The 26,614-nt window shown below is 39.4% G+C and overlaps 3 protein-coding genes across 13 annotated transcripts in view; 1 reads left to right on the top strand and 2 right to left on the bottom strand.

Moving 5' to 3' along the window:
• The window catches only part of LOC120746782 (voltage-dependent calcium channel subunit alpha-2/delta-3-like), a 36,303-nt gene extending 35,613 nt beyond the window's left edge, over positions 1-690 (bottom strand). Inside the window, exon 1 of the mRNA XM_040052273.1 lies at positions 449-690. Within this exon, the coding sequence (XP_039908207.1) occupies positions 449-573 (125 nt within the window). The 5' untranslated portion in view covers positions 574-690. The remainder of the gene's footprint in view (positions 1-448) is intronic.
• A 5,343-nt stretch (positions 691-6,033) lies between these two features.
• On the top strand, positions 6,034-8,642 carry LOC120746735 (parapinopsin-like). The gene is made up of 4 exons (XM_040052180.1): positions 6,034-6,540; positions 6,656-6,984; positions 7,421-7,663; positions 8,353-8,642. The coding sequence occupies exons 1-4, from the start codon at positions 6,210-6,212 to the stop codon at positions 8,461-8,463; spliced, it is 1,014 nt and encodes a 337-aa protein (XP_039908114.1). The 5' UTR covers positions 6,034-6,209; the 3' UTR covers positions 8,464-8,642.
• Positions 8,643-9,477: 835 nt separating this feature from the next.
• cacna1da (calcium channel, voltage-dependent, L type, alpha 1D subunit, a) overlaps positions 9,478-26,614 on the bottom strand; it is a 59,926-nt gene continuing 42,789 nt past the window's right edge. For 3 of the 11 annotated variants that reach the window (XM_040052168.1, XM_040052172.1, XM_040052176.1), the window contains 20 exons: positions 26,186-26,269; positions 25,679-25,690; positions 22,537-22,569; positions 21,415-21,543; positions 21,253-21,318; positions 21,067-21,158; positions 20,816-20,975; positions 20,299-20,426; positions 20,114-20,210; positions 19,887-19,989; positions 19,611-19,712; positions 17,945-18,078; positions 16,401-16,517; positions 15,597-15,988; positions 14,542-14,568; positions 13,763-13,891; positions 13,509-13,648; positions 12,587-12,693; positions 12,023-12,340; positions 9,478-11,857 (listed from right to left, as the gene is read on the bottom strand). In XM_040052168.1, the coding sequence (XP_039908102.1) occupies positions 11,552-11,857; positions 12,023-12,340; positions 12,587-12,693; positions 13,509-13,648; positions 13,763-13,891; positions 14,542-14,568; positions 15,597-15,988; positions 16,401-16,517; positions 17,945-18,078; positions 19,611-19,712; positions 19,887-19,989; positions 20,114-20,210; positions 20,299-20,426; positions 20,816-20,975; positions 21,067-21,158; positions 21,253-21,318; positions 21,415-21,543; positions 22,537-22,569; positions 25,679-25,690; positions 26,186-26,269 (2,676 nt within the window). In that variant the 3' untranslated portion in view covers positions 9,478-11,551. The remainder of the gene's footprint in view (positions 11,858-12,022; positions 12,341-12,586; positions 12,694-13,508; positions 13,649-13,762; positions 13,892-14,541; positions 14,569-15,596; positions 15,989-16,400; positions 16,518-17,944; positions 18,079-19,610; positions 19,713-19,886; positions 19,990-20,113; positions 20,211-20,298; positions 20,427-20,815; positions 20,976-21,066; positions 21,159-21,252; positions 21,319-21,414; positions 21,544-22,536; positions 22,570-25,678; positions 25,691-26,185; positions 26,270-26,614) is intronic. The other 8 variants (XM_040052170.1, XM_040052178.1, XM_040052169.1 and 5 more) reach the window with 7 other exon arrangements.

Below are 26,614 nucleotides of genomic sequence, written 5' to 3'. Positions count from 1 at the left end.
AAATAAAATGATAAAAAAAATTTCCCTTTAAGAAAAAGATGCTGTAGTCCATCATATTAAAATGTCTTGTTTTATGAAAAATGAATAGGAGCGTCATGCTTACATTTATATAGTATATAAATGTAATGACAGCAAATGCAGGTATAACTGTAGATAAACAGGTAGCATTCACTGCAAAGAACGTTTAGGTCTACTTCTGCGGTTTAGTTTCCAGATATATCTAAATTCCTCAACCTTATTTTAATTTTTACAACATTTTTTGACATACATCCAAGAGACAAGCGGTATTTTATGAGATGCAAAATACGTTTGTTACTAGATACATTCATTTAAATCTAGAACATAATGCATGATTTGAAACGCGGACGTTGTGGTAGTTTAATTATCTGTAAGTCACAAATCGACACGTTCAATGCGAATCAAAGTTGCACAGCAGTTTCTCACTCACACTGACAGAGGGATCCCTTGCTGGGACCCTACCACCTCTACCACATTCAAGCCGACGAAGATCCAGAGCAGAAGAAAGCTGGTGCTGCACACGTGGGAGAACAGGATCCTCCAGTTTCCCTCCATCTCCAACTCTCTTTATAAAATGTGGGTACAGTAAAATCCAGTCCCGGCACCGTGCTGGACCGCTCGACCCCAGTGCACCTTCTCAAACCCGCGCTTCTGCCAGCACGTATCCTACTGTACACGGCTGTATGGACGAGAGAGAGAGAGAGAGAGAGAGAGAGAGAGAGAGAGAGAGAGAGTATTACACTCCAGCTTGTCTCTCCAACCTCTCTGCTCCATTGCCTTATCTGAAAATGGGGGGAAAGCCCTTACTCGGCTCTCCGGTGCAGGAATCGCGATTTCTGTGTGTGAGAAAGCCTGAAAAGCTCGGAGAGGCAGGAGATCACTTATATCTAGCAAGACTTCATGCGTTTTCATTTCCATCTCAGCAGAGCAACACACAGGTGTATGAGACTCTGAGCTGCAGAAGGGGGGGAAAGCACAATGCTTTACTTCTGTACTTGTCTTCTGTCAGGTCGAAGGAAACTGGCACTGAATTGTCCTAAAGTTGTAGCATTAACGCTGACGCAGCAGTATAACTGTACACGGCCGCTGGACCGTGCTGCCTCCAGTGTCCAATCTTTTGCCGGTATAAAGGTAATCAGGTGGTGCAAAACGTACTTTCTCTTTTTAAACACATATAAATGGTTAAATATGAATTCTGCTTGGCGTTTGAAGGGGGCATTGTTCACATAAATTGTGGCTCTGCGGGTAATAATGAGACTGCAGATGTGATGAAAGCTTCCGCACTGGCTGCACAACAAAGGAAGAAGAAAACATTCAGTTATTTGGTTTAGCGAAGATGCGGGTAGTCAACCAGAATGAAAGAGAAGAAACACTAATGGGTAACCGTGGAGGGGGGAAAAAGAAGCTCGTCTATGATTGGATGAAATCCTGCCGAATGAATCAATCATGGTCACTCAGTGGCAACTTTATTTTAAAAACGTCAGTCCCGCGAATTATTTGGGGAGTTGTGAATAAGCTCCTCTCTTGTGGAAACAGTGAAGGTGCAACTAAATGGCTTGCAATAAAAGTGTTGGATTGTGCGCAGTTTTCACTCTCTGGTATTCAGTCAGGCCGAAAGATGTCCCCATCGTCCTGCACCTTAAAGGCTGATTAGGAGGCGATAATGATGTCAAGGCAGCAGGCGGGTTGATGCAGCACGCCTCCCCTCCACCATCCCCCCCTCCGTGCCACCATCACCTCACCGGGAATCCTGTTTCGACTTGAAGCTTTTATTAGTTTAGTAATTGCATCATACATCAAAGTTGTGAGGAGCCTCTGCTGCCTGCGACGTGTCGATAAGGCGCCCGCATGTTGGATGACGGACAGTATCATCCAATGTCTTCTCTCTGACCGCCCGCTCTGTTCAGCGGCTCCCAGAAAGCTTTAATTAAGTAAATAAAAGCAACTCGCTCTTATTATCCTTAAGGTCCTTTGCTTTTATCGAGCTAGTTCAAGACGCTTACTGTAGCTCAAGGTGTGCTGTCCTTGTGCAAGCAGTGGCATGGTTTGAGGTTTTCATGTATTAGGATACAGAGTTCATTGACTACATTTCTTATGATCTCCACCCACAGAATGCAGCTTGGGTATATTTCAATATATCTTGTTCTCGTCGCTGCAGTGTTTTATGTAAAGCAGCCTATAGAGAACCTGAGTTATTCCAGGGTCTCTTTTTAAGCATAAATCTGTGTTTTCAGGTAAAAATTTATTTACTGATCTGTAAATTTTACTGCCCCTATCAGCTGAAAGTAGAGTCTGATTAGCTTAAGTCATAATTCAGCTAATCAGGTGCTGAGTTTGATTTACAGCAGCATGAGATAAAATATGATCAATTGAGGTTTGTCTAAGCAACTCTGGTTTATAGTGTATCAGAAAAAAAACGTGATTCTAGGGGAAAGCAATCTATTTCCTTGATCATTCTCTGATCCCTGACACTTTTCCTCCTGAACTCCAGCTTGATTGCTTTTACTTCCAGTCTATATTGGTCCTCATGGACCCTCTGGTCCCACCCCAGAAAACGTTCCCCAAAAGACAGACTTCCAAGCAGTAAAACGTAGTCAAGGTGTAGTCATAATAATATTGTGAGGGGGATGGATTTGGTCCATGCCCTTTGACCTCTATTGTCATGATATGGATCTATGTTACCTGATATCTGAACAAGTTGCCTAAATGCAGGCTTGTTTTTTTGTTCTTGTTTTTTTTTTAAACAGGTTTAGTTTAGTTTAGTTTAGTTTAGTTTAGTTTAGAGTGGCTTGAACTTGATTCTTCTGTAGTTGAAAAGACCCTGGAGTATTTGTGCTTTGTTGACCTCTTGGATTACTGTCTGGGCTCTTCTGAAGTCTGTTCATTTACTGTCCAGCCTTGAGCTAAAGGTATACCTGAGACTACATGCTTGTTAGGGCAGTTGGTGTTTATATGCATTACTTTAGGTAGGTGTGTAAATGTTGAACTGGGCTGAATGATAACCATTAAGAAAGTAATGGTTGAGACACCTTCATGAATGGGAAAAACAGAGGGCTGCAAACACTGAATACACTCAAGAACAAAAAGGCCAGGTTAGACTCTGTAAAAAAAAAAAACAAACAAACAAACAAACAAACAAACATCTAAAATAATCCTCAAGTCCACAATTCTGTTTGGAGATATGATACCATGATTGACTGGCACCAGAAAGATGGGAAGAGAAAATTAAGGAGAAGGAGAGAATCAGCTATCTAAAGCATGCCAAATATCTGATGAACATGATGGAGACCATGTTATCACACAGGCATGTACGGTTACCAGTGGAACCAAGCTATTAGTGTTTGTTGATGATGTGACTTGAGATACAAGTACAGAGGCTGAAGTGTACAGGCCTATACTCTGTTTAGATTCAGCCAAATAATGTTAATTAAACAGACCAGACAGCACTTGGATAGTGAGTTTCTTAAGACAAAAAAATGGGATGTTCTTTATTAGCAAAGTAAGTCACCTGATCTCAGCTGCTTATTATCGCAGATAACAAGCAGCAACTAAACGTGGCTGCAGTAAAGATCTGGCAAAGCATCTCAAGAGAGGAAACACAGCAACTGACATCAAAGTATTAAAATTAAATATTACCAATATTATCTTTGAAATTAAGTTAGATCATCAAATTACCGTTGTGTCTCTGAAAATGAACATACAGTAAATGGTTAACTGAAAGCAGTGTGAGTATCTGTATTTACTGTCCTCAACTAAAAGTAAATATTTCCAAATTTATTTCGCAGAATTTATAATATATATATTATATATTGTACATTGTTTTGTTAAACACAGATCTACCCACCAAAGTCATGTTATACCATGCATAAATACAATATTACATGCAAGCTAAATAACAGCTGTTAATTTTACTGTGTGCATACTTTATTAGCAGGGTAACAATAGCATCAAGGTAAAAACAGAAAAGTCAGAAAAGTCAAACAAGGGCACTGAAGGAACATGGAGTGAGGAGTAGTGACACAGTAACACACAATTGCACAAAGTGCTCTCTAGTTACACAAGTAAGATTAGTACAATAGCTTTCCTAAGAGCTGTCAACAACAATACGGTCTTTATGAGCAGATAGATTTACCCAGGAGATGTTCTGGATGTGTTCAAATCTGTCAAAAATATTTTGGGGAAGTAATTTGGAACAACAACATTTCAATATCAAAGTGCTTTCAGTGATCTGAAAACAGTTTTAACATTCTCATAAAGATATGAAAAGTAAAGTTTTCCTGGATGAGACAATTTCCAAGAATTCAAGTAAATGTTAACCGACAACAGTACGGCCTCTGATAGTGGGATGGGCTTCTTTTTTACCACTTAGGTAAGATTTTGTTTCAAAATGAAAGAGAAGTGCTGTCATCTGAATAAACCCAAGACCCAAACAGTTGTAATCTGTGTCTTGACTTGATTGAAAATAAGCCTCTTAAAGGGTTAAACATCGGACACCTCTTGGCATGTTCTCTTGATAATCTTGAGGATTAACCTCACCTTGCAACCCCAGCAGTTGGGGATAACTTAATTCAGGCCACTTCCAATGGTCATTCGGTCTTATGTATTCAGTAAAGGCCATGACTGAGTGAACTCTTCTGGCTTCCTGTGCCATATGTTATTAAGTCTAATATATAAATACAGATCACATTTCATCATCAAAAATCGGTTATGTTTTTTTCTTTACTTTTTAATCACTGCTGTGAATTTGTGTAACACATTAATTAGTAATCCAGTTAGCAGTGAAATAGTAATATAATAGTAATATTAAACTTGTAACGTGTTGTTATAAATAAATATAGATCAAATAAAGATATTTATTTTTACTTGATGATTAGGTTCAATCCTAACCTTTGCACTTGTTAAAGTGTTTTCATCTTGTTGTTGTTTGTCTGAGTTCTGGGTTTAGGTGGAACTTTAATACAGAGTTATTAATAGCACATCACCGTAATCCTGAGTCCAAACAGCCGTTACATGAGTTTGTAGCTAAAGCGTAACCGGTTACTTCATCGCTTGTTTAATCGAATCTCTCTTTAAGAACTAGTCTTAAGCCAGCCTTCAGAATAAACTTGATGCACACAGAGAGACAAAATTGTTCACATCAAACTAATTCCACATAATATAATTAATGCAATGATATATTTACCATTGTCATTATCCTACGCAACAAGCACTTCATGGCTTTGTCACCCTGAAGTAAATATTTTATTCATATAGACTATAAAAATACTCAATATATATGTTTTGCTTTCTGACAGAAATCTGTTATTAGTAATATAGTTTCAAAATTAAGTTTGTTGAAGACATTTGTATGCCAACATTCAAGAGAAAAATATTTTAAATCCTCGGACCATTTTGTATAACCCTTCCTTCCCCAACTCACTCAAATCCTAAAGATAAAACTACTCTTGAAGAAAAAAGGATAATTTAATCACATTTGTTACACTATTACTGTCATTTTATTGATCTGAAAAATAATTTCCAAGAAAGATGATCATGTTTCTTACGCTGCTGTATTCAAAATTAGCAACTTAGAGAGTTTAATTATGCCTATGCTTTTTCTATACAGAGCAGTAGAACTAAAAGATGCATATCTGAAAAAGTTATAGTTTGATTTTTTTAAATATATATATGTCCTCATCTCAAGAAGTCACTAGGATGAGTGAGAAAATGTTTCTCCCACAGAAAACGCAACGTCTAGATGAACAGAATCAACTTTTTGGGGCACACAGTCTTAATTACAGTAGTTAGCACATGTTGTGAAACACCTCTCTCTAAGCATTTCACAGACAACTAAATCAGCAGTCTGATTTAGTTGTCCTCTGTGAGGGGGAGCAGTCACAAATAATCTTATATTATTGTATTTTTATTTTTGTTGTATTGTCTTGTTTTTCTTCTGTACTTGCTCAGTGGCTTGAGCGCAGCAACAAGCACTGCCTGTTTAAATCCTTTTACAATTAAGAAAAGGGTGGGGGATCAAGGACCATCATTTTGGAGGAATTACTCTTTGGTAAGTCCAGATCTGGAGGATTTATTCTTAGACTCGAGTCGTCTAATCTCCACTGTCACACTCGAGTAGTGAGATATTGAACTCTGAGCACCTCCAGGGAAGAAAAGACGACCATACCACTTTTTTTTTCTATAGTTTTGCATCCATGCAGCACTCTGGATCTTTGCAAAATGCTTCTTTTTACCTGGGTCCGCAGGGGGAACCCTCTCTTCCACGGGCTGGCTTCATCATTCTGTCCATCATTATGGCCATTTTTACTGGTCCGGCCATCATCCTCAACGCTACAGTGATTATTGTGTCCCTCATGTACAAGCAGCTGAGGCAGCCGCTCAACTATGCTCTAATGAACATGGCTGTGGCTGATCTGGGCACAGCCATGACCGGAGGGGTGCTTTCTGTGGTCAACAACGCCCAAGGGTACTTTTCCCTGGGCAGAACAGGCTGTGTGATGGAAGGTTTTGCTGTGTCCTTGTTTGGTAAGTTGAAAGAATACCACATGGAGTACAGTGTCATTAAAAGTACTTTCACCTCCACTAGCGTCTGTGAAAATTCAAATTTTATTTTATTTACTTATTTATTTTTTTATTTTAGGTATCACATCTCTGTGCACCGTTGCTCTGATCGCAGTGGAGAGGATGTTTGTGGTGTGTAAGCCACTGGGACAAATTACCTTCCAAAAGAAGCATGCAGTTGGAGGTGTTATATTATCTTGGCTGTGGTCCCTGACATGGAACCTGCCTCCATTGTTTGGATGGGGAAGGTATGAGTTGGAGGGTGTTGGGACATCCTGTGCGCCAGACTGGCACAACAGAGACCCTCAAAATGTCTCCTACATCGTGGTTTACTTTGCGGTGTGCTTTGCTGTTCCTTTTGCCATCATCCTGGTATCCTACACCAAGCTAATGTGGACATTACACCGGGTGAGCTATTATAGATCAGCGTTGAAAAAATAACACGCATACTTTTAAGTTATGGTGTTAAAGTCATCTGCGGGATTTGTAGCGAAATGGAAGTATGTGTTTGAATTTACATTATAACTCTGATCACTAGTAAAATCTCTTATTTTTAAATTTATCATATTTAACTGACAGCTTTAGGCTACACATACTATTCACAATAAAGACAATATACTATAAGAAGTGTGTAAACTTTATGATACAGTGTTTTATTTTTCTGTTTTTTAAAGGTTAAATCAGTTCTTACCAGCTTTTTTAAAATTCTAATCTTGTTCAGTAAAGTGTTTAGTGTCTAGCTGGGGCTTCTTGTCACTTTCCAGTTCAGTCTTGAATCTTACTGCAGAGATGTTTCCTCTCTAAATGTCTTTAGTGACCCTATCAGTAACACACCATTTTACAGGTATCAAAGATGGCTTGTGTGGAAGGTGGCGCAGTGGCTAAAGGGGAGATGAAGGTGGCGTCCATGGTGATCCTGATGGTCCTGACATTTCTGATCAGCTGGATGCCGTATGCCACCCTGGCCATGCTTGTGGTGTACAACCCAGATGTGAAGATTCATCCTCTGGTGGGCACAGTGCCTGTTTATCTGGCCAAGAGCAGCACTGTGTACAATCCCATCATCTATATCTACCTCAATAAGCAGGTAATAATTGTATTCAGCCAGATATGGTAAACACATTGAGGGGAACTAGTGAATCAACTCTTTTTTCCGTCACATGAGCACCACCCAGTGGGGATAAAATGTATTACACAGCTATTCAGGAAATACAGGAATAAATACAACACTGTTTCTGTTGGTATTATATAACTTACAGATTTGATATATTTTACGTTGAATATTCCAGTTTTAATGAGAAAATTTTAAATTTGTCTACAGTAAATAAACCATTTCACCTCAGTTTAAAACGAGCAAAGGGTTTAGAGTCTATTTTTGTTTGTTTTTAATTTTACAGTTACCTTCACATATGATCAATTCTCCCGTAAAGCCAGTAAAACATATTTTCGTTAAACAATAGACACACAGGAGGGGTTGTAGTTACAGACATGTATGTTTTTCTTAAATGCATATTTCTCTGCTTACAAAAGCCTTATTATATGTTTATACTCTCTTTTTAAAGCATATGTGTAGGGTTGGCAATGAGTTACATTTTAAAAGTTATTTTTATTTTGTCACACTTTAATATCACTGTTAGAGTGTTTGTTTTGTTGTATATGATATAACCTATAATCTAAAAGCCTATCTAATGTACGTAGTTTCTACTGTATATGCTGATAAATCAGAAATGTTATCATTGACTTACAATAATAGACTGTAATATATGTTTCCTTTAGTTCCGTAAATACGCTGTACCCTTCCTGATGTGCGGGAAAGAGCCATGGGAGGACGATGAGGCATCGGAGGCGACAACAACTGTGGAGATAAACAAAGTGTCTCCTTCCTGAAATGTGCAAATGCAACAGCTACCCTGAAACATGCTTGTTAAAATTCATTTTGCAGACGTCTTCTGTCACATTACACAAACGTCAGTGAAGTTATGCGTTTGAATTATTTGTTTTTATTTGCGAGGCGACACTCACAGCAACTGTCTGTCTGCTAAAAAGTGTAGAATGCAAAGAGATTAGAACAGCATTTCAGCATAAGTTTATTCAATGATGATCAATAGAAAATAAAATATCAGTATCGATTCAAAGAAAATCAAGGCCAAAATAAAATAAAATAAAAATACAAAAAATGTATTGATACAAAACCTAGAGGGTTATAGTAAAGCATTTGCTACTAAGAGAAAAGATGTTTACTCAATAAAAACATTAAGGAGCAGATATCAAGACTTTCAAGTAGAGAACATTACCATGGGTCTTTCCATATTGTACATATATTACATTATCTTCTATTTTAATACAGCTTTCTGAACATTAATAGTAGTAATAGTAATTATAATCATAACAAGATGAAGAAAACTAATAGAAACGTTCAAATCAACATGTGTTTCTCTGTAAACTGGTACTTGATCATTTTATTTTATTTTTTCTCCTACCTGCAAAACAGAGGAACAGTGCACCTTGAAAAATGTTTTTAATACTCTTTCATTCCCAGCATTATGAGGTGAGGTGTAAATGACAAATATAGATTCCACTAAACCATACACACAGTCACAAAAAGTACAAAATTGTCTCACCTTAATACACAAATCTGTTTAGAAAAAGGAGAAACAAAAAGCACTATACAGTTACTTGTGCAAAGACAAACAGCTATGTGCTAATATTTAAATACCATTGGTAGACTGAACCAAATCATTATATTCTTTTTTTCTTTTTTCAGGAATCCCTGACATGAGGTAAAAGTAAGTTCTTTTAATCTTTAGTTTAACACAACTTTTAAAAGTGTTTACAAAATAATGCATATCTTCAGTTCATCAGTACTGTAATTGCTACGAATAGTACAATGTGCCTTTTATGTGCATTGGTCCTTTTTATGACAGTTATCAACAAAAGGACTACAACACTTTTTTTTTTTTTACTCACAAACAATTCAAAGAGCCCTTTCAATGTGCACACAAAATGGAAAACCTACATTTTCATGACAGTATTCGGTTGAATTAGAGTACAGTATGCACTCGCCTACAACAGCAGGTCACATTAACCCTTAAACGCTCTATGGTAACGCCTGAAATAGCCCACCTCAATTTATTTAGTCCAGTATCTTTATGCAAGAGAAAAACGGATGATGAATGGTTAAAAGATATTTTGTTGCCTTGTGTTTTTAAACTTGTGGGCTCCAGCTACTCCTTTATTTAAACGTACCCAGTGTGGGGTTTGCCATTCATTTTCATACAGTCACACTAAAATCCATGTTCAGCCCTAGTTAATCTCAACGAATCCACTGTGGGATACTGGGACAAACAGATAAGCTGTGACAATGATATGTCTTCACCAATGCCTAACGAGGTATACTATACGCAGGAACCAGGGAGGCTGAGAAAGAAAGGTTGGGGGTGTGGGGGTTAGTATTGCTTTGCCTCTCTGCAGCATCCTGACACCAGGACACCCTCAGTACTTTCACCTAGAACACATGTTGGGCCTGTTTCCGGCCCTTGGATGTGTGCATGTGTCTTCTGCCACCTAAGCCCTCTCCACATACAGCATGAAGGCTAAGATGTGATAACTAAGATTCGGTACAAAGGTCTAACGAAACCCTGCCATGACCAACAAAGAGTGAAATTCCCAGCATGAGCTTTGAAAGTGTTAATTTATCCCTGTTATTACCATCTATCAGTTTTCGTTCTTTCAGCAGCAAAAAGGCATTTCAGTAGGGGCTGACAAAAACCTAGGTTTGACTCCGAAGCCAACTGAAAAAAGCAGCATTGTTAATGCACTACGCATTTTAAAATACTGTGCACAAAATATGCAAACAAATGTGTTCGTCACATCTGTGAGAAATTTCAGCACTGGATCCTTGAGGCTTGCCTTCTAAAAATGCTCCATTGTCGGTTTGATGAAGTAACAAGTGTACTCCTATGCTAAGGAAACAAAGCATATCTTGTGCGGTAGTGTCGCCACATAAGCAGAACCTCTAAAGAATGCTGTCGTCATAGGCAAAATAAAAGGTGCATATTGGCAAAAAAAAAAAAAAGCAAATAAATATCCGAACAGTTTACCTAATAAAATAATGCAAGTCTGCTTTTATAGTATAACGTGAGTCACGAGGGTCCATATTGCTGATCTTTTAAATGATACATAATTACAAAATATAGAATATCTCTTTACAAAGTTTCTTTTGTTATATAATACAATTTACAGCATATCAACTATGAAATATTAATCAGGCTATTCTAAAGTGTTAAAATAACCTGCCTGCTAGTGCATTTATCACAAATGCTTTAGTTGCTTGAAAAGTACATATCTCAAGTTGAATGATGCTATAAGTAGGACTGTTAGTTCCTGCATAATCTGGTGCAACTCAGCTCTCTATCTCACTATTTCACTCAGCTCTAGCGAGTTAAACGATCTTTAAACGATCTGCGCTAACGACGAAGGGGTCGAGTTATTCTAAAAACTATGTGAGGAGATATGCCTTTCTATGCTTGCATTGAAAACTTGCATGATATGCCAAACCTTAAAAAAGTGACTGAGGTAATGACATCGAACATCTGATTGTCATCACCCTTGGAGACCCACCCTCTAGAGCATCTCACACCTTTGCCAGTTGGTCCATCTCTTTCACTGGCATCAGCGTTATTGTCTTTGACTGGCTGCAGGCAGAACCTGTATATTACCATCAGGTCAAAGCCTTTGGAAGGAAGATCCAGTCTGTCCCTCTGTGCTCAACAGGAATGGTAACTGGCTCTGTGCTGTGACCTCCACGGCTGGCAGGTGGAGAACAATTAAACGAACAGGACTTGTGTGTCTCTCATCCCTATGCCTTTTCTCTTCACTTTAAAGGCACTTCTTTGGGTCAGAGCCAACAGATGCATTTCTTTTAAATTTTCGCAAATCTATAAGGGTCCTAATGTGCAGAATCCTCCAGCCTCTGCTATAAAGTTGTGATGCAGATCATCTCGTCTGCCAGGTCCTCCTCGTAAGGACCTCTGGGTTCTGTCTCTGGCTCTTCATCACTGTAGCTGGCTGCGGTGTCCGGCAGTTCATAATCCCTTGGAGTCAGAAGGGGAAACACATTTACCCCATTGATACCCGGGGAAATTCCTCCATTCAGCAGGTGGCTGGCTGCACTCTCCATCTCATCTATCGTCATCTCACATGCATCTGCTATCTCGTGCTTTGTGGCAGCGACAAACTTGGGATCCTTGGCATATCTCCCAAGTCCTTCTGATATCAAAACCTGTTCGGAGGAATTTGAAGAAAAATATCTCAGTGTGGATTTTTTAGGACTGTGTTTTGTGTTTTGTTCAGATGACACAATAAATCTGAAAATGTGCTTGTGAGATCAAAGCCCAGGTCATGCAAAATTTCCAGTAACTATTCCACCAAACAGCCTTAAACTCACCGCTTCCACAAGGCTTGTTGCACTGCCTCTTTTCTGGTGGTACTGGTTATGGTACTCCGGAGGAACCTGCAGGTGCACAGGTGAGTACGTTCTCTGGGAGAACTCGGGATCGTCTGTGTACCAGGAGCTCTTGCGCACAGACACTTGGCTACCAACAACACTCTCCCTGTGTGGGTGTTCCACACGTATGAGAGGGGTGTAGTATGGTGACTGGTCTTTACTGGCCGGTGTGGCAGGGGGTGTGGCCCAAGAACGGGTGGAGCGGGTTGGGGAGAGGCGATGGGCTCTGCTAGAGTCCAGCCCTGCTACAGCCATAACCTGATGGGTGAAGAAGGAGGATTTTGACAGTGGAACACAAAAGTGACTTGAAGTATAGTTAAACTGTGCCACCCACTTGGGAAGCAGTTCTGTTTGCTGCCATTTCATAGCTGTGTAGTATCTCGATTCAACAGTTTTCTGTGATATTTAGCAATTAATTTAAGAAAGCTGATGCAATCTGCAACTTACTAACAAATGTCACTCCACCCAAGGCCAAAAATGTAACTTAAAGAATGTCTGTGTTACCTGGTGCTGCATAAGGTGCAGTGGTAGAGCAGTACGCTGATGTGGAAGCTCATCATGGCTACTTTGTCTGCGCAGACACTCAAAGTTGAAGGATGGCCTTCTATTACCTGAATTAATCCAGAGTAGAGCAGTGAGCATTAACTTAGAAACAATGAGAGAAATTCAAACTTACGAGTAATACAATACAATAAAACGAACAAAAAGCAAAGTTTGTGTACATGTACAACCTTTAAAAGAAAACTACAGCTTTGTGAGGTTTGTCCACAAGCACACAAAAAACCCCACACAGCTATTTTATGTTGCTCATCTATTAAAATCACCTTAACTGGATAGATGATTAACATTTGCCACTTTAGTAATTTCAGATATTCAGAAAATCTATGCTCTGATCAATATACTAATGTACAATGTAATAACAAGCTATGAAGAAATGAAAAGCAAAGAGGGGTGTGCCTCACGTAAAAGCTTTCTACAATGTTTAACATTGACACATGGCACCAGGTCAAGGAGGACGACAATCACAGGCTGTTTTTATAGGATGAACAATTTTAATATTTTAGACACCTTACTTTTTTGGAACCAGAGCCCACATGAAAGGGAAGGATCTGACCAAAAACCAAGGACACTATTACTGTAGCGACAATCACACAATAAGAATACCCTAAAGCATACCCTTCTTTCCTGTCTGCTTACTCTACATCAAACCATAACTGACTAAATGAACATCAGGCCGTGTTAAATAAAGTCATTACTGAGAGTGTAGACTGATTGAGAAAGATTTTTTTGAGCATAATGCTTATTTTTCTAATTGACTCCTTTTTGCCCCCTACTGGCCATTAGAAAGAATGCATTCAAATATCAGCCACTTTCAGAGAAGAAAGCCACGTCTATCTTTTATATATAAATGATGGTCATAATATACCTTGAGGTGTTGCAGGAAGCAATCTTCTCTTTGGTGACCTCCGTGAGTCGTGGTAGAGAGGCTGCTCATCATCATCGTAGTAACTGTCAGGATGATGGTAGCCTTTGGGAGTCTCATACTCCGTGTCGCTGTTCTGATACCTGGTGAACATTACATTATGGGATCCATTATCCAAAACACCTTTGGAATAAATTTCTAGCCAAGTCAGAATGAAATTGCAATTGCAAACTGCAAAACTGTGAAAAGACTGTTACCTGTCCCCTGACAGCATACTGTCATCTTCATAAAACTCCTCCCCGCTGTAATACTCCCCGGAGAAATGGTCTTCATCAAACTCCTCCTCCCTTCGGATGGTGGGATGGCGACCATCCCCTCTGTGGGACCTGTGAAAGAGCCAGGGCAGAGGGGTTAGAGCGTGCACACTGTTACTGTCGTTATGGGGGTTACTGGTATACTGCCATGCACTGCCATGCAGACACAAGCCTACAGGGGGCAGCAATTCAAGAGACTACCCTTTTACAACCAAACCAAGACAAACAGAAGTCGTGGGTTATCTCTGCCATGTAAACACCCCATCCACTTTGACATTCACTACTTTAATTAAAACACATCTCTTTCTAGTAAGTCATGATGTTAACTATGTGCAGTGTTGCGGGAAATGTGCACTAAACAGAAGAAGTGGACACAAGTAGTGATTTTCACTCACTTCATTTCAAACATTCTCATACACTCCCCTGTCTTCAAGCATCTGGGTAGTCCTTTAAAGCAAGCGCATCACTTTTACACATGCATTAAGCAGGGCTGCTCTCAGCACAATGCTGGCCACTCACATTCATTTCTCTATTATTTATCCAACAATGCATAAACACAACTGTGCCATAACAACTAGGAAAGCAAAATGACTGGCCAGCATGTAATGTGAAACACTGACTTAGCAAGGATGCAACAATTTCCAAAACCAAGTCAAAATGAAACATAAGTCCTTTTGCTGTTGAGACACATTGCTGGAACCAAACCTAGAAAAACAACATACCTAACATAGGTCTCATAGTAGCGCCTTCTGTCCAAGAAAGCACAGGGATGGCCAAGAGAAAGAATTTAGTTAGGAAGGAGAAAGGGAGAAGGAGAGAACACAGGAAACTGGGTGAAGAAAGTGTGACATATATATCATACAGTATATGAAGCATATACAGCATTCTCATATATATGTACGAGGAGAACAGAGAGTGACGGCGATGACTCCACTGTCGGCTGACAATTCCATTATCTATCTTTAAGATAAGAAACAATCTGAGAATCATTTCTTTTTCATAAAGAGGAAGCAATGAAATTGTCCCCCAAACTTCTTGGGCACTAAGGAAAAACAGGCCCAATACTGGAGAATGTAGTTTAAACAGAAGATGGGAAATCAGAAGAAAAATGTGCTACTGGTCACAAATTAAGTGTCAGTACAAGAGCAGGCTTATGATGCATGGTGGAATGAAGTTTCCAGTAGAGGCTAATGTAATGGAAAAGTCTGATAAGAATCTGCCTGTGGAAAAAACACTTTTGTAGCAGTATTGTCCACCGATGTCTGACAACAGCAAGCACTCACACAGTGAATAACCACAGTGATGTTTTTAAAAATAAATCCTCTTATGTGTTGTTATACATCATAAGAAGTCTCTTCGTGACTATCACTGGGCAGAAATGAAGACAAGGACACCTCTTAATATGTGTTAGTGCTATATGTTCTTCCATAATTATCAAATTCATTGTAACATACACTTGTAATTACATTCATACAAAGGTGGTATCTGACTTTTCTACAAAGATTTTCTTACAGATGAGAATAGTTCAGACAGTATTGAAATTCCTGCTGCAACAGTCCATGTTGAGCACGTCTTGATGTGACGTAATGTTTTACATGTTTAGTCCACATGTAATTGCAACATTTGACGCCGCCAAATAAAATGTGCCAGAGACAGAGGGTACAACAACAGGGTGTGAATGGAGCTTCAGGTTTATATAAATTTATATAAATCCACTTTCACTCTATATTGTTTGATCTAATTCTGCAACATGACATAATGATCACTGAGTGGATACCTTTGACCCTGGGGTGTCCGTGGCTTGTCATAATCATAATAGGAGCTGCGTAGACCTGGATAGCCATTGGGAGGTGCGTGTTCGTAGTAGCGATGGTGTCCTCCGTTGGGCAGACTGGACACGTTGGCATTGTTGAGGTTTATGTTGGTAGATTTGGGAGACTTTCCGTAGGAGTTGTGGTGGCGGTGGTGATGATGGTGGTGGTGGTGATGATGGTGGTTGGGATGGGACATTGCATTGGCTCTAGACAGGCGTCCTACTGGCTGCTCCATGTGGGCGTAGTGAGGTGGAGGCTGCACTTGCAGAGGGCGCTGAGTGGCATTGGTTTGATGCCCATTGGATCGCCGATGACCACCATTCATGAGATGGTTACCAAAGAGTCCACCATTACGCTGTGAAGGAACACTCACAGTAAAACCACCAGCATTTCTCCTTCTTACAAGACAAATGCTATTGATGTTAAGTCTGAGGGCTGATATTGTTTAAGAAAAATATATGTGCAAAAGTAAGTTAGGAAGCTGGTACATGGCATGATGTGCGAGCAAAACAAAACACTGTTTAGATTGTTGGAACTGAAATGGAGAAGAAACATAATAAAGCAAAATGAACTCATTAGAAGAAAAAAAAACTTACATATTGCAGATATAAAATCTGAAGCTAATGCTTCTGCTACAGATTTAGCTGCTAAATGCTTCCTACTCCATTTCCATCTACAGCTAGCTTTTTCATACGTACTTTTCCATGAACAAGAATTATTATTTACAAGCACAAACATTTCCCTTTGTGTAAATTTGAATCAGTTACCCTATAAATTTCCTCGTCTTCCTCTGGAATAAAGTCTATTAGTTCGTCATCCTGCAGATCACATGATATCGCCCGGCGAATTTCAGGCCCAATATCATGCAGCGTACGAAGGCCAGCCTGGAACCATGACAACAACAAGGCTAAGAGCTATGGTTGTGACCTTCATCTTAAAACTCACAGTGCGAACTCTGACATCATACAGGCACAACCACCACACATACTGAACATACACGCACCTGTGCTGTACAACACCTGACACTTACAGTACTTTCAGACTGTGAGAGATGAGAACACAGAGACAGGCAGATGTGCTCTCCTGAATGTAGCCTTCGGTAGATTCCAGATATGCTTCTGTCACATACTGGGAATACTTTGAGTACTGCAGGAAGTAATTTAATATGAATAAAAAAAATGTGATTCATGGCTATTTCTTGAGTTAATTATAGAAAAATGTGTGTTCAATCACCCATATGTTGTGTTTAGTATTCAATTTTCATTGCAATGATTGCAATTTGTCAAATAAAACTTGACAGAAAGAGAAATCAACAACTCAAAGAATTTGATTGCTGCAGTTGCCTTCCTATCACCAAGAACGGGAGATTATGTTGACTGTGTGGTGCCTAAAATGACTGGATTCCAATTTCTTAAACATCTTATTAATTTGGAAAAAGAGAGCAATTTACATTTCAGGTGAAAGCATTGCATGTAATTATATAATTGATTCGTTTTACTTTTTTATTTATCTTCATATTTATTCTGCTATTAACTTACCTTCCCATTTTTATGTTTTTTCTTTAAATTAAATCATTTTTGTATGTACTCATTACTGCGCTACTTTACTTTTACACTTCCAAATTACTTAACATTACTCCAAAAAAGTATTTATTCGTATATTTCGCTTTTACTTTTGCTGATGTTGTTTTGTAGCCCTTTCAGTCCCTTTTTATCCCTCTGAAATATTTTCCACTAGTTGGAAAGTACTTGGATGAAAAAAAATAAAATGTAAATAATGTAAAAATATAATTTTCTTCTCACTCTTTTCTTTGTAGATCTATATAATAGCAGAATACATAGAAAAAGTTAAATATAAAGAAACTAGTTGGTCATGTTTTTGTCTGACAGTGATATATGGGACTATACTGACGCCATATATCATACGATATAAGGTAACAGAAACTGCAACAAGCTTTGCATGTGAAATTCATGAGTCGTGGACTGTGATGCACAGAAAATACATGCAATGGTGGCTGAAGACAGTGATGTGCACTTAACATCAACATCTAGCTATTTTTTTGAGACACAGAAGACACAAGTACTAAATTCACACAAGAGAAACATAAATCACAGAATCATACTGTACACCAAGATCATGAACGTCCTGCTGGATCACAAACCATAACATCAGCACTCTTGATGAGTTTTGAATGAAATGCACAGAGATGTATATCAGATTTAACAAAGTTCATTCATTCATCCATTTTAACAAAGGTCTCAACAGCCCGTCTCACGTTGTCAGAAACACACTTGAGTGTCGTAAGACTCACCTGTAAAGCAATGGCTGTGTTGTTCTGGGAAGGGTGTGCACCCACCAGGCCTTCCTCTTTACGTTTCTTGAATTTCCTAAAGTAGTCCTGTATCAGGAAGGTGGCATAGAACTTCCCCACGGTTACCTCATCATCTGAGTGAACAGACCACACAAATGCTTCCTATGTCAGCAACACACAGTACCCTGGGAGAGAGAGGGAAAGACTCTTCTCTTCCCACGTCTATGGGTGGTGGGGGTTCACCACCTTAGAACTTAAGAATAGCGAGGCACTTTTTAACCTCCACCAACCAAATGATTTCTAACCAAATGTTATAAATCCATTTTGATGGTGTATATACTTTACCTCATTATGTACCAAATAGGATCATTTGCTGTGTATCAGAAAGGACAGAGAATGAACATATCCCAACATGTCTTCATGTGTGTATTTCTGTGAGATTACATGTATGTAAGTATGTCTGACTTGTGGATGATTTAATTGGAGGAATTTGTGTTCAAACACCTGCAACATTAAAAGGACTCATAAAACTTTAAATGATTACTATTGCTCTGCAGAAAGTCTTTTCTTCTTCAAGAGAAGATCAACAAGAGCATTTGAGCTCACTGGAAATTAATGAACAATTTTAATTCTGTTCAGTTAATCATGACAGGAAAACAGAAAGGCTTTTCAATTTTTAAATGTGTATCAAAAACAATTTTTTCATTTAGGCCACTTGATTAATTTGTTCAAATTTTTCTTAAATTTTCTTTTCTAAATCTTTCTTGAATGTCAAAGGATGCTTTTGAATGTTTTTAACTGCTTTAGCACATGCAAGCAAGCAAAACTACAGTATGCATCATACATGTCGGTGTGTAATTTCATATGCTTGTGCTCATGTATGCCCCTACATAATATTATGTATGCTTTTTTTCTAAATACTGTACTCAAAGCTTGTGTTCTTGCATGTATATTCTGCCATTTTTTGAATTTAAAAAGCATGTATGAGTGTGTGAGAATCATTCTGAAGCAGGGGTCTGAATCACTTTGAACAAGCACGCTGGGGACAGAGATCAGAGAGAGAGGCAACACTAGTTCCATGCCACCACCCTAAAACAGAACTGCTTCAGAATATTCTGAAGTGTTTTCAAAGTTTTGGACACAGAGATACAAAAGTATGAGAAGAAAAAAAGCTCAGGCAGTAAAAAAAAAAAAAGACAGAAGAGAGAGAGTAGAGACAAGAAACAGATAAAGAAGGAAGGACAGAGATGTTAGAGAGAAAGACGAAGCATGCTCTTGCACAGTGGTCTATAAGGCCATGCAAGCCCAAAGCCCAGCAGATAGTCAGTGGCCTCCATCAGCATCCAGGGCAGGCAGGGAGGGAGCAGTGTGTACTGAATACACACAGACTAAAAAAGACATACTGCTGAGGGGACAACAGGGAGAAGATGAACAAAGCAGAAACAGCACAATATAGCCTTATTTATATGTGACACGGTCTCAGTGTGAGCGTGAGTGTTAGGTTTTATTTAAGGACTTGGTTACAAAATACCTGTTTGGAGTAATTATATGTGAACAGCATGGAAGCATATGGTTTGTGTGTGTGTGTTTTCTGCAGGCTGCTTTAGGCTGATTTGTGTGTCAAACAGAAGGACATGAAGGTGTCTGTAATGTTAATTCCACTAACCACCAGCAGGAGGCACCACTTGATCCAGCAGCTTCATGCTGGTTCTCTTCCAAATTTTCTTGATGACAGCTCGCAGCTCTTCGTTGGCCTGCTCTAGATTACCTGCACCACAGGGAAACAAGCATCCCTGAGAACCCAGCCCTCCACTTTACAGCCATTTAAACTGAAGTTGAGAACAATTAACGCAGTGTGTGCATGAGCTGAATTTTGGGGGAATATTTTTCTTTGTTCTCTTAGCAGCAATTTAATGAAATGTCATTCATGTTTGATTTATACCTTCTGTTTTTATCTTTAGGGCTGTCCGCACCAGTGCAAACAAAGTGGCATTAAACATAACAGTACCATCACTGTTCAGAGGCATGTTCATGGCTACCAGCCTCTGAAAGAAGAGAACAAGCCTTTAATATTGCTGTAAAATAATCATCATTTCTACCTGAAATTATTAATCAAAATGACAGGAGAAAAGAGAAGAGGAGAGGAGAGGAGAGGAGACGAGAGGAGACCTTGCAAGCCACTCTGTGAGGACACAGCTTGCCAAAACCCAGAGGAGGCTGGATGCGACGAAGAAGGGTTACAACATCCAGATGTTTAATTCTGCCTCTATATGAGAAAAATACATAGAAATTAATGGACATAGTTAAAAAATGAACATGAACATGAATATTCAGATGAGGAATAAAGCACATACTTTGCCTCAGGGTCATACTCTGACCAAATTCTTTTGAATTCATCAAGGTGGTGAGGACCAAGAATGGACCAATCACGTGTCAGATAGTCAAAGTTGTCCATAATGACGGCCACAAACAAATTAATAATCTACGAAAATAAAAGAAAAAGGTCTTAATATATTTACAAAGTTGTTGTTGTTTTTTTTCAAAATAACAGACATACAGTATACATAGGGTTCTAGGAACACATGGTATTTTATAGAAAGGACATTTTTATTTTGACACTATGATGCACATAACTTGGACCTGTTGTTTTATGTTATGATGATTTTAAAGATTATTCATTTTTGCCCCATTTCATATTAGCTCTAGGTGTAAGAATGATCAAAATGATGAGCAAATGTGAAAACTGATATCTTTAGGAAACAGAACTCCCACTACTGATACTGCAAATGATAAGGTAGTGCAATACACACCACGCAAGTATAACTGATAAGAAATGAATCCTAAGATAAACACAGTTTCATTTTTGTGTACCAAGAAAGCACAGAGCATGTAGAAAGTGATGAAGTAAACTATTGCAAATCCACTGCCACACGTCATCTCCTCCCCGGGGTTGTAGTCAGACTCTGGGTCGCACAGTTTCCCTGGCATACAGGCCAACATGATCTCTTGCCACGCTTCACCTGTGGCACACCTTGAGAAAACGCAGGCATGGCGCACACAAATTAATCACCTAGAAAACAAATGTGATTTTCCTGATGGCCTGACATCAGTTATCCACATACCTGAAGAGAAGCAGCACGGCCTGTGGGAAGGTCTGGAAGTTGTTGTTTCTGTTAATGTGAGTGCCATCAACCATTGCAATCTTTCCAAACACCTGTTAGAGAAACATTGCCAAATGAATACAACTGCACTCTTACTTTTGTGGTTAAAAATTAGTGGAAAAAGTATTTTCTGTCCAGTTTACCAACCTGCATGCCAATGACAGCGTAGATGAAGAACAGCATGGCTATCAGAAGAGCAACATATGGCAGAGCCTTAAGGCAAAAAACAGGGGAAAAGTAGAAAAAGATTTATATGAGCAAATTCCATTTTCCCTTAGACATTGATTAAACATTTGTGCTGCATCTCACCTGAAAGGATTTAATAAAAGTCCAAAGCAGGGTGCGAATACCCTCTCCTCTGCTGAGAAGTTTGACCAGCCGCATGACTCGAAACAGACGAAAAAAAGTGATGGAGATTCGAGCGCTGTCCTCTGTGTTCTGTGGAGGAAACGTTCAGTGTTATGCAGCAGAAGAGCAACAGAGCACGTTTATAGTGAACACAGAGCACCTGGCTGTGCTTTATGGGATGATGAAGTCTTACCCAAGACGTCTGTACCAGCTACATATGGGCTGAGAAAGCAGCACTGCATCTTTTCATAGTGAAAAACTGAAACTGTATCTTTAAATCAAAGCTGAGTTTTGCTTTTATTTGAGCAGAGATTTTCTGGTTTGACCGCTATGCCTTTCAGATATGATTGCAGCTCTCAAAAACAAATGTAAAGACTTCAAAAAACACAATCTAGAGAAGTCTGTTAGGCAGTCTGCGGCAGCTGATATGTGTCTGTTTCTGCCTGTGTATAAAGCACTGTCAGGTTCCCTGTCACTGTAAAGACCTACAGGGAAGGAAGCAAGGAGGCAAGCATGCTGGAGAAAACCTTGCCATACTTGACAGGACACATCTGCACAAGCATGGCACCCTCAGTCCAGAGTCACTGCATGCGGAGTCACAGTGGGACCAACCCGAACGGGTCGGCCAGGAGGTTCACAGGTCAGAGCTGGGTGACCTGATCCCAGGGGTCATCCATGGGTCACTACCCCACCCAAGAATGGTGGCAGAGACCATGTAGCAGTGTCAACAATACAAACGTGAAGAGCGGCTTAAAAACCGCTCCCACCTAACAGGATACAAACGTCACGTTTGAGAGACACACTCTCCTTCGAAATAACTCCAAACAAAAGGAAAAATTAAAAGCAAATGTTTTGAGGATTTATGCGAAGGAGCTAACAAAAGCAACATGAGGAAAAGAAGAAAAGAAATATAACGAGAAAGGAAACCTGAACATGAAAACGTAATAGTACATAACATGGACTTGAAATAAGCAACAGATCATAGAAAGTGTAACTGACAACAGAAGACCAAACAGAGAAATGCAAATCCAAACATGGCATGGCCCTGACAGAGTTAAAGGGGTGGGGGGTGGAGCATCTTACCCCCATCTCATCCAACTGAGGAGTCTCCGTTGGCTTTAAAATCAAAGACCTGTATTAATGACTTGTACAGAGGCCACAGGTCTAACACACAATGGGCCAAAAACGTGGAACAACACATTTGATAGTTTTTGTTTTGTTTTGTTTTTAAAATCACACGACACCAGCACACGTCAGCAAAGACGCAGACAGAACACAGTCACTACTCTTCTCACTGACAGGACAAACTGTCTTATAGTTTCACTGTGACAAAGACACACATGTATTTACCATTAAATCTTATCTTAACACTTTAAAAGACTGCCAAACAACAAGTTCACATTACTTAACATTTCTATGTGGGGTTGACTGACATACAACATAAAATTACTTAAATACGAATCAACATTTAAGACTGACACACAACTTTATCACTCCCCCGGTGTAATGGTTTTTATTGATGGGACTAAATGATGATGAGATCCTCTTAGACGATGTTAATGAGTTGTTACGTCTAACTGACAAATGCAATGAATCGATGTTGCTATAAAAGCATCATGTGCTGTTCTTACAGAGTCCTGCTGTATCTCGACATATACCCTGCAGGCTTCAGATTCAGACAGGTACACATCAACATATGACTGCACAAAAAATCATATATTGTGTGCTTGAAGCATTATCTATGGCACAAATAGACACAAGAGAGTACAAGTAGGATGTTCACAATCCAATAGTTTGTCATTTTAAGTGACTGAAAATTTGCTGACCAAAAGAGCTCGAGTATGATCAATTATGTACACACAGTCGCTCGCACAGATTCATACCCATACACAACTTTTGTTTGCAATTCATGTCAATTGACAAATAAATCATTTGATATCATCAGCTGTAATCAGCGAGCATTTATCCCCAAACAAAATCCAGATGCAAAACTTTTTAAAAAAGAAAAGAAACATCAGTCATAGTGATGGTGGTTAGGCTGAGCCTGTATCATGATAATGTGATTTTACAGCAAAAAAAAGCATTTAGCTCCATGTGGAAAATATCAGAAAGGCTCAGCACTGACAACATAAGATAATCAGACAGATATGGCTTGAGTCAATATTTTGCAAACTGTCGTTATGAGGTGCAGCATGAGCAGAAATGATTAAAAAAAATAGAATTAGCCTGAGGAGGTTCTTTAGGTAATCCTGGCCACAGCGCCGATGGAGCATGCGTTCAGCATTGCCACGTTGCTGGGGAAGCACTGCACGCACACGCAAGACCTTTGAATGATGTGAACTCATAGCAATGCAGCAACTCATGCATGTCAGTAGTGCCCTGCAACAAAACTGCCATAGCAGGGCGCTCTCACAGTCCGGTGCAGAAGGATATGAATAAACATCAGAGAGGGAAAAGAGAGAGAGAGAAAGACACAGACAAAGAGGCAGGAGGAGGAGGGAAACAGCAATAGAGACCAAGACTGGGACAGAAAAGAAAACCAGAGAGACTGAGCCATACTGAAACAGGGAGAGGAAGAAGAAAGGCAGAAAGGTAGAAAGAAGGAAAAAGTAGAGAGTTGCTGTGGGAGTGTTCATGCACCTGACTGGAGTCTACACACCTGCGCTACATATGAGCTCCATTCTGAGCTTTAAGAGCTCACTACAGGAAGACAGAACAAAACACAGAGACAATCACTCACAGAGACACAAACACAAGATCATCAAAGAACCTCAGACTCAGCTGCATTAAACCACCATCATTGTAAGTGTACAAAATCACACTAAATTCGTGCCTACTGAACTCCTGGGAAATTTTCAGACCTTACCTGAATTTTTACTTTGATGTGAACACTACAACTGAGGCCTAACTTTTAGTATTGTTTCCTTTTAGGTCACTCTGTGACTTGATCTGTTCCCTGATTGATGCATTACAGCAGCTACATGTGAAGCCACAGTGGCCTCTACACAACTTTAAGGACATTAAATGGTGACATTAGGAAACACAAGTAAACCTTTGTTAGGAATTCCCAAACACACTGAGCTTCATAGGTTCATCGGTTTAATTCCCAACATTATTGCCCTTAATGTTGTGTAGAATTTCCAAGCTCTGAGCACCAGGGCCATTCTGTCTGGAAGTAAAGAGGAGTGTAGCAAGCGAACAAGGACAAACTGCACAAGGCTCTATGGAAAAAACTGACCGGAGGGGAATGGAGCGGGTGGCCAAGCGCCATCTGCGAGAGGCGGGACATGGAAAGGATGTTAGGGGGATGAGGTGAGTGTCTGACACCCCAGCATGCATTTGGAGAGGTCACGGTAGTCTGGTAAGAATCTGAGCAATGACACGAGTCATGACTGACACAGCAAGCAAGTAGAAAAAAAAAATATTACTGACTCAAAACACATCCTCATAACAGATCTCCTGTTATGAATAAATGCAAAACTAGAATATCTGAACATTTACATGCAGTGCAAATAAGAAAGAAATGCCATGAAAAAGCATGTCATAGAACCACAATGTGAAATAAACATCACGTCTCCAACACACACACACTAACACACTCCTCTGCATACACTCGCACATACAACCGAAAGCACACGCTGAACACACATTAAACACACATGCATAACAATAAAAAACCTGAAAACACACCACTGTGTCTTATGCTTCAAACAAAGTTAATGTTTTGTTGTGCACTCATGCAGACACACATTTTGGAACACAAACTAAGAAGACATGAAAAATTACTCCAGAAAAACAGCACTGCAGCTCAGACATGAGAGCACTCAGGAGGGGGGAGGAGGGTCAGTTTGGGTGATAAGCCTTTGGTATGCTACCCCTATAGTAAGCACAATATTCACCATAGTTATTATCTGGAAATGCAACATTTGGGTGTTTGTTGGAACTTTCTTTTACTATTTTTGTCCTAGCTAAGCTCAAAGCAAAAAAAGCACAAAAGCAGACATCCAGTCTTTGTTTTTAGACGTTTCTTTTAGCAAAGGAAAGCTTTAAAGAGAAGCAATCATCTACTATTTTAATGAGCTTCGATATTAATTTTTTAAAGTACTGCGAAATTACAAAAATCTCTTTGTCTTTGTCGTTAGTCCATAGCAAAGGGGTCCCAAAGATAAAGTTGTCATCAACAAAAGGTTACACACAAACAACATTTTTTCATTGCCATACTTGCCTCTACAAGTTTCTATGGAAACAAAATAAACAAGAGTAAGAGTTAGACAACTACATCAGAAACCATCCTGCTCTGGACCAAATTCTGGCCACAGTTCACAAAGAAATGTGAGGTTTTGACATTGCTATGTCCAAGAATAAACAGAATAATCAACATGTTCATCAACAAGTTTGTCGCGATGTCCTGTCAAAAACTGCAACAAAAGTTACAGCAGCACAGACAGAAGCAGAACTCCAACAGGAGAGATCTGAGTTAGGTCAATTTAGCAAGAAAGAAAAGCTTCATGAAAATCAAACTGAAGTTTTACAAACAAAGCCTACAGCCAGCTTTAAATCATTACTTTTTAAATTCTTTTATTAGGGATGCATTTTCAACATTTCTATTATATTTTATAGCGGAAGCTAGATAAGATTCACAGTAAATTTAAGCTAATAACACAAACTTGCCAGGTGGCTTTCTTATAAGGCTTCAGTTCAACTTACAAATCAGAAAAGAAGAAGTACTTACGTTAACTTCTGTGATAGCGATATCGACGACACTACCGACAACAATTAAGGCATCAAATGTGTTCCAAGCATCAGCAAAATAGTGCTGTTAGTGCACGAAGGTACATGTAAGGGAAAATGATGGGGATGAAAGTGAGAGACCAAGGGAAGGGATAGGGGAAGAGAATCAGACAAGAGTGGAAATTTAAAGGAAGTCGTTGTAATGAAATGGAAGGGTTGGAGAGAGAAAGAAAGGAGGGAAAAGTTAGACAAAGCAGCAGAAATCAGAGTCCTGCCCCTGAAACCTGCTGTTGAGGTGGTCTGAAAGGAAAGAAGTCAAAGAGCAGCGGGGTGCTTCAAGCTGAGCTTACTTACATCAATCTCACTGAGAACAATGTCTACTATGCTGCCAATCACAACCAGGGCGTCGAACACATTCCAGGCATCCCCA

The sequence above is a fragment of the Simochromis diagramma genome, unplaced genomic scaffold (assembly GCF_900408965.1).
Source record: "Simochromis diagramma unplaced genomic scaffold, fSimDia1.1 OVJJ01000389.1, whole genome shotgun sequence".
Classification (NCBI taxonomy): Eukaryota; Metazoa; Chordata; class Actinopteri; order Cichliformes; family Cichlidae; genus Simochromis; species Simochromis diagramma.
Note: the sequence above shows the minus strand (reverse complement) of the source record. Positions and strands in the feature narration are given on the sequence as shown.

Coding starts and splice junctions, on each gene's coding strand:
- LOC120746735 (XM_040052180.1), top strand. CDS start 6,210: ATGCAGCACTCTGGATCTTTGCAAAATGCTTCTTTTTACCTGGGTCCG. Junction 6,541..6,655: donor TTTTGCTGTGTCCTTGTTTG/GTAAGTTGAAAG, acceptor TTTTTATTTTAG/GTATCACATCTCTGTGCACC. Junction 6,985..7,420: donor TAATGTGGACATTACACCGG/GTGAGCTATTAT, acceptor ACCATTTTACAG/GTATCAAAGATGGCTTGTGT.